Source organism: Arachis duranensis, chromosome 2 (genome assembly GCF_000817695.3).
Source record: "Arachis duranensis cultivar V14167 chromosome 2, aradu.V14167.gnm2.J7QH, whole genome shotgun sequence".
Lineage (NCBI taxonomy): Eukaryota > Viridiplantae > Streptophyta > Magnoliopsida > Fabales > Fabaceae > Arachis > Arachis duranensis.
Genome location: NC_029773.3, coordinates 16,275,978 through 16,284,011, shown reverse-complemented (window position 1 = coordinate 16,284,011; position 8,034 = coordinate 16,275,978). Strand labels below are relative to the sequence as shown.

General features: G+C 37.6%; 1 protein-coding gene and 2 pseudogenes across 1 annotated transcript; 2 read left to right on the top strand and 1 right to left on the bottom strand.

The window, feature by feature from the left end:
* Nucleotides 1-1,529: 1,529 nt before the first annotated feature.
* Nucleotides 1,530-1,640, bottom strand: LOC127745385 (uncharacterized; annotated as a pseudogene).
* A 974-nt stretch (nucleotides 1,641-2,614) lies between these two features.
* Nucleotides 2,615-5,301, top strand: LOC107473791 (receptor-like protein 51). Its single transcript, XM_021135138.2, has 2 exons — nucleotides 2,615-2,625; nucleotides 3,089-5,301. The coding sequence occupies exons 1-2, from the start codon at nucleotides 2,615-2,617 to the stop codon at nucleotides 4,161-4,163; spliced, it is 1,086 nt and encodes a 361-aa protein (XP_020990797.2). The 3' UTR covers nucleotides 4,164-5,301.
* Nucleotides 5,302-6,461: 1,160 nt separating this feature from the next.
* Nucleotides 6,462-7,318, top strand: LOC107473790 (delta(3,5)-Delta(2,4)-dienoyl-CoA isomerase, peroxisomal-like; annotated as a pseudogene).
* The last annotated feature ends 716 nt before the right edge of the window (nucleotides 7,319-8,034 follow it).

Below are 8,034 nucleotides of genomic sequence, written 5' to 3'. Positions count from 1 at the left end.
AAATTGCAAGTCTTTTCTTTTTGTTCAACTTTGTTTACTTCTTGTTTTTAATTAAATAAAGTAAACCCACAACATCGAATGCAAATTGGTCAATGTCTTAACAATAATAAAATGTAAGTAAAGCTAGGTCATAGTTATTGTTCCTCTCCCATAATAGAACCAAGGCCTCCTACTCCTTCTTCAGGAAGCTTAATTTCAACAGTACCCATAATAGAACCATCAACAGACAGCTCCACCAAAGTCACTGCACCTGCAACCACATTCCAATTCATCAATTGAATAATCTCCTAGTTTTCAAAAGAGGATGGAATATTCATAAGCAACTAGATAAGTTTGTGTATTCACATACCATGACCTCATCATCGGGTTGGTGGTTTCTTTCAGACTTGAACCTACAAAAGTAACAAGCCACATCTTATCTTTTGGATTGAAGGTGAATACCAGAGCTTAAAAGTAATCACAGATTGTGAGAACCTATATACTGTTAGCAGGTGGAAGGGAAAATCATAATAAAGAGAGACAACCAGGGTTGCAAAAAACAAATGACCTAACCAGAGCCTAATCTTCCCTCCTATAAAAGTTATCATATTTTTTATAATGGTTTGACTTAAAAAAAGAACTCAAACATCGAACTTCCAAAAAAATATATATATTTAAAAAAAAAACTGAGTTTGAGATGTAAAGAGAAAGCCGCAAAAATACACTTTCCAAATAACTAATTGTGGTTATATATGATCAATGTGGCTTTACAAATTTTTCATTAACAAAAAATTTTAGTACACACTTTGCTATAAAGTAAATAAAGGCCTAAAAGAGGAATAACCTTGATGCCTGAGATGGATTTGATTATTTCCATTGAAGGGGTCTTCACCCAATTGCTTTTTCCAATATTGGCTCATCCTCATCAATCATGTGATATGCTTTTTGTCAAAATAGTGTTTGTGAAATAAGGATTAGTATCGAAATAAAATTCAAGCTTGAATCCTTTTGGGTTGTCTATCCTGCTCCACTTGATATCTTTGAAAAACTTGAGAGCACCTTCATCATGCTCTAAAATCTATTTCACAAAGACTTAAAATTAGCTTGGTTGCAAGACATAAAATAAACATTTAAAAGAAAAAAGGAGTAACTATTGAATAGAACCAACTAACCTCTTAAGCTAACACTAAGACTTGGTTGCAAGACATAAAATAAACATTTAAAAAAAAGGAGTTACTATTGATAGCACCAACTAACCTCTTCAGCTAACACTTCATTGTTTTTCATTACATTGAGCCAAAAAGCAGGTACTCCTTTTCCTACAAAACCAAATCAAAATGTTATCAGTGAATGAATTGAAATGCTATTTAAGGAAAAGGTGTGATCTTGTAATTAATACCTTCGTCCTCTTCAGCACCTGCAGTTTTCTCCTCTGCTATTCTTTCAACTTCAGTAACACCATTAACTATCTCAAAGCGCTGCATCCATTAAGAAATGGTTGAGGGATACAGATTCTTTTTCCTTTTTTGGTAAAAGGATTACATAAAATAGAATGTAATCACATAAAACGGCTCTGCAGATCACAGTGTATTAAGACCCCCAGGTTCCTATCAAAATGTGAAACAAATGAACATTCTTGCTCTTGGTCCAATCATAAGACTGGCTGTATTTTCCTTTTGTCAGTTGGGGGTTTAGCTTGTTTGCTTTTATTTGATCCAAATACCCGAATGGGGTATATGTTCAGTTTACAGTTTTTTATTTTAATTCATTCAGGGAAAACAAGCTATTGGTTGAAGTATATCATGCAAAAACAAACTGAAATCATGAAGCAATATGAAAACTGTAGAGATAAATATAATAGGGGGTGTTTGAGCAAGACAACAACAAATTGTAAGCCGGTCATATGAAAACTGTAACATACACAAGTAGTGCATAGAAAACATAATAGGAGGTGTTTGAGCAAGCCAGCAACAAATTCAAGGTTCGATGATAATCAGTAACAAATTCAACTCTGATGATTTTTAGCAAAGACAAAAAAAATTAAACTCGATGATTATTCAGCAAGACAGCAACAAATTCAAGATTCAATCGCAAACAAATTAATTGATTACCAATTCAACATCATCTCAAAATACAGGGAGAAGGGAATCTGGAAAAGGGAGTATAGGGGAAGTGATGATGCATGGACTTACCAAGGGCAACTGGGTGACGAAGAGGACCCGACCCCAGAAGAGGACGAGCGACGAAGCAAGTGACGACCCTACGACGGTCCACGATCCACGAGTACTTGAAACCAGAAGACGACGAGCGACGACGATCCGACGAGTGCTTCTGTCGCCGGCGAGGAGGAGCCCAGGGAAGGCCGCGAGACGTTGAAATGCCGGCGACGATAGGAGAGGAGCAACGAGACGCTGGTGAGTGTGATTGTGTGAATGATTAGAGACTCTAGTGAGACCGAGAGAGACTCTAGTGGCAGTCAGAGAGGAGAGAGTTTGAGTCTCAGAATTGGGAATGAGAGAGAAGTTCGTTGAGAGTGTGCTGGTGAAAAACCCAAAAAGATGAAGACATGAAGCTCTGTTCTTTTATTTTTTTTCTCAAATTTTCAGATGATTTTTTTTGGTATGAACAGTTAGAGATGAGGGTTGTGTGAGAACCCAGTAAACAAAGAACAAAGTGATTTTGTTTAATAATTTTTAAATTTATTTAATTTTTTTGGTATGAATAATTGATTAGGGTTTATGAAGAGACAAATAATTTTATTAAATGTATTTTTGTTTTTGTTTTTGTTTTAATTTTAAAATTATAAAATTAAACAATTTAATTAATCTAAAAGAGTAATTTTTGTCTAATATATACAAAAAATGATATTTAAGTCTTTTTATAAAATTAAATAAATAAATATTTTTTATTTTTATTTAATTAAAAAGGTATTTTAGTAAAAGTGATGATATAATATATATTTAAAAGAGAAAAAATTAAATGCTGACGTGGAAAATAAATTCCACGTGATTTGTTATTACTTGTCCATATTTTAAACGTATCGATACGTATGAATTTATCATCGTACGGTAGCAATCACGTTGAGAAAATGACAATTTTTTTCTTTAAGTTCCAAATCCGCATTCCACAACGCCACAACCTGCGATAGCTCAAAACCCTTCCACCACCTCATCTCTCTCACACTCTCAAACTGCTCCTCCTACGTTGCACTCTCCTTCACCGCACTCCAATCACTCTCAACACTCCAAACTCTCAACCTCCTCAACTGCCCCGTCACCCCCATTCGCTTCCCACTCGAACTCACCTCCTCCCTCCACACCTTCACATGCATCAACAGCCTCCGCAAGGTCTCCGGCATTTGGCTCTCTCAGCTTCAGAATCTCACTGATCTCGCCGTAACGAATGTCCAAGTCAAAGCTTCTGGACCTTACGTTATCCTTGCCCACATGGACATGCTCAAAACTTTGACCATTTCAAACGCTAATCTCACTGGTTTTCTTCCTGGACATCTTCATTCTGACCTTACCCATATAGATTTTTCTGGCAACAAGCTCAAAGGGACTATTCCCTCTTCGATTACCATGCTTTCTGGTTTGGAAAGTTTGAATCTTTCCAATAATAATCTCAGTGGTGAGGTACCTGCTACCATTGGGGACTTGACTTCTCTGACAACCTTGTCTCTGGCTTCAAACTCTTTCTTTGGCCAAATTCCAGGTTCAATATCTTCTATTTCGGGTTTTTTTCATTTGGATCTGAGCTCAAACCAATTCAATAGTACTATTCCAAAGTTTATTTCTCAGATGAAGAGTTTAAGGCACTTAAATCTTGCTAACAACAACCTTCGTGGTGTTCTGCCTTTTAATCAAAATTTCATTAAGAATTTGAATGTGTTCAACGTTGGTGGGAATAGCAACCTTTGCTATAACCATTCGGTTCTGTCCTCAAACTTGAAGCTTGGAATTTCACCTTGTGATAAGTATGGGATGCCGGCGTCTCCACCATCAAAGGATTCTTCTTATGCTAATGATAGCAGTGATTATAATGACAGTGATGGTAGCAGCAATCAAAAGAAAGGGCACCATAGTGGCCCTAACAAGTTTGTTCTTGGTGTGGCAATTGCACTTTCTTCCATTGTCTTTCTCATTGTTTTCATGATAATATGCACAAAATGCTGCTGCCGCTAAAGGGTTTTCTTTTCTTTTCATTTTTCCCTTTTTTTTTCTTAACATTATAGATTAGGAAAATTCACAATTTTGGGTGAAGGCTTGTTTAATTTATTTATTATAGTGTTACACTACATACTACAGAGTAGATTCAAGAAGCAGGAACAGAAATGGAAAAAGGTATATTGGCCAAAACAAAGGAAATGAAAAGAGAAAAGTTTGAAAAAAAAAAAAGATTTTGTGGGGATATGGGTGTACTGTAGAAGTTGCCCAAGAGGAGAAAAAAACGGAAGAATTAGGAAAGGGATTATGATCAAATTGAAGTTCTATATTTGTTGCTTTTTTCAATAAATGCATGTGCAGCTGAATGATTTTACGTGGAATGCTAGGCTTGGTTGGACACTGTATATTTAGCTGTTTATGCTGTAAAAGATTGTAGGTGGTGCATGTGGCATCTTAATTCTTAAAGATTTCTCTTTTACTTGTACAATATCAAGCATTTATTTTTCACATTTGTTATCTATACCAGCAGCTTCTACTTAATTTCGTAATTGATGGTTTAATTTGTTTGGTCTTTGTATTGCAGTAGATTTGTACCTTTTTATTTGCTACATATTGTGTTTATTTGCATCCCAATTAGCTCAAGCAGAGTTTTTCGGAATCCCTCATTGTTTGTGTACTTTTAAGATTAGTCTAGTGTAATTGAACCTTTTTATATACCTTGTATCTGAATTTGAGTCTATGATAGAATATAGTTTCAGTTGTCTTGAAACTCTCTTCTATGGCTTTTGTTTGACATATCGCTGTTGTTCATTTTTGGAGCAAGATAGCTCTGGCAGTTGTGACATTGATTTCAGGTTGTGCAGCAATTGGACAAAACAGTGATGCTATTATTTTTGGGCACACACAACTTGAGGAAAAACAACTTCTTTATCTAGACTTGCAGAAAGGGACAGCAGCCCCATGTTGATGATGGTTGGTGTACATGATTTGTTGAGTGGAGAACCATAATATCTGGCTTTGGTCCAATTTCATGTTCTGTGCTATACTGTCTTGGACGGTTGGATATGAGCTGTCTCTCCTACTTTCATTTAAATGAACTTGAACACCGATTCTTGTTCCAAATTAGATTGGAATCCTGATAAAATAATATTATTAGTCGAGCTTAATATCTTAAGGTTTCAAATAGTATAATGTAATAAGTAATAACTATCCAACACTGCAAGTTGCTTAACATAGTGATCAAGATAAATAGCAAAAGAATACAATGTGTATAGTGTGATCTTTTTGCATGGGAGAGAGAGAGAGCATAAAGAATAATTTGATGAAATAGTGATGGAAAAGACACAGCCAAGATTTTCCTAGTGACTGCTGTTAGTTATAAATGCGGTTTTGTCCAATTAAGGTGCCTGATTTGCAAGGAAGGAGGAATAGTCGGTGGAGTGGATTGGTCACTACACGTGATCTGCACGCAGCTTTGTTCGAACTTTGCACTATCCTATGAAATAAGAATCCCTACCCTGCACCCCACATGCCAAGTACCATAACAATTGGGGTTGGATCAGATCTATCTATTTCATGATTATGATTGTTGGGTCCATTTTTATTTTACTTTTGAAATAGTTTAGCCATGTAGAATGTTCTTATTTGGTCTCAAACTCTCAATGAATGCATTCGCTTGTTATGAACAGATAATACCCTCTTGCAAGTTGCAAAGTCTATATGAAGAAAGGTGTTGCGATATTTAGCCACAGAATCTGCGCGTGCTTGCACGCGTTACAGATCACAGAAAATTGTGGACCAGCTATTTTACTTGTGGGAAAGAATAAGTAAATAAATAAATAAAAGAGTAAACTACTATTTGTACTCACGAAAGTTGAAAATGCTGACATATCTACCCATAGAAAAAGAAAATTACCATTTGTACCCATGAAATATGGATTTCGCATAACAAAATTATCCAAACACTAAAAAATTACTTAAAATTCCAAAATTACCCCTATCTCCACCACCACACCACCTCCTTCACCCAATCACCTTTCTAATCCTAACCCTCTTCACCCAGCCACCACCCCTCTTTTTCTTTTCAATCTCAAATCCCACCACCACATTCTTCACCCAACCACCACCCTCTTCACCCAACCACCACCCCTCTTCCCCACCACTGCTCCAATGGCTCCTTGCCACACTCTCCTCTCTTTCATCCTCACAGTCACAACAACACTTATTGCCACTTCACCGGAGAAGTAGAGCACCTCGACAGAAAGAGTTTCAACGACCACGACCTCGGCCCTGTTCCTCCCAACTAGAAAGGAAAATTAGGGAAATCAATGGCGGAGGAGAAATACAAAACCCTAGAGGTAGTAGAGAAGAACCCCAAATCAGGGGTGTTCCACCTTTACTTGAATCGTCCGAGACAACACAACGCTCTGACGCATGATATCTTCACTGAGTTCCCCAAAGCCCTGTATGCCCTGGACCACAACCATGACGTCAACGTCATCGTGTTATCCGGCGCCGGTGATCACTTTTGCTCCGGCATCGACATTTCCTAGTTGAAATCTATCACGCAGTCCTACCACGATGCCGGGGAGAGTCTCCGTCGGCAGATCCTGGCGATGCAAGATTCCATCACGGCGTTGGAGCGGTGTCGGAAGCCAGTGATTGCTGGTATCCATGGCGCTTGCATCGGTGGTGCAATTGACATCGTGACAGCCTGTGACTTAAGGTATTGCACGGAGGACACGTTCTTTTCGGTGAAGGAAGTTGATTTGGCTCTGGCTGCTGATCTCGGCACTCTTCAGAGACTACCATTAATTGTTGGCTACGGTAATGCTATGGAGTTGGCCTTGACAGCTCGCCGGTTTTCCAGTTCTGAGGCTAAGCAGTTGGGCCTCATTTCTCGCGCTTTCCCTTCCAAAGATGACCTCGATCAAGCTGGCAGCTGCGTCGCTGGAAGGGACTTCCCCGCCGCCTTGTGCAACCGAAAGATTATTGGGGCTCGCTACTTCTCTGCCTGCTACGAGGCCACCAACGGCAAGATGAATGACACCCTTGAGTACCGTTCTCCCAGGGACTCCGATGGCCATAACACCCACATCGCTTCCATCGAGATTGAGAGAGAGAGAGATGAGGGGAGAGGAGATGATAGTGGTAGTGGTGGAGAGAGGGGGTAGTTTAGGAATTTTATTTAATTTTTTAGGGTTTGGATAATTTTTCTTGTAAAAATTATTTTTCATGGGTACAAATGGTAATTTTCTTTTTTTATGGGTAGATATGTCAGCATTTTCAACTTTCGTTGGTACAAATGGTAGTTTACTCTAAATAAAAAGAGTATAAAGTATAATATAATATATGTATGTTCATTTAAGAAATGGAGTGAGGGTCTTTGTGAACTGTGATTTAATATCAGTTGTGTTTGAGAATTGGTTTTTTCAATTATTTTTTTCTTTTTCTGGGGAGATGGATGTGGTTGCTTCTCATTCGTATAGCGTTCTTGGCTTCTCTTTCTCCACGAGTTTCTCTTTGCGCAAGCACTGCTATTTAGCTGGTACTTCAACTTCCTTTCCTTGTTCTGTTATGAGAGAGTGAGGTATTAAAGATTTCTGAAAATCTTATTTGATTGCTGTTTTTCTTGGATTCATTTCATTCATTCAACTTTTCTTATTTCTTATGTTTTTAATATTAGTCCAACAAGTCATCAACCTCTTGGTAGCTTAACTTCATTCTTAAATGGCACTTATAAATTGGTAGAAGAGTTCACTTCACAACAAATTTTTGGGAAGAATAATTTCGCATGGCTTTCAGCGACATAATGAGCAAAATTTTCATCTTATTTGTTCTTCAATACATAACTTGATGAAATTTGGGGTAGTGATATGTTGATAATGTT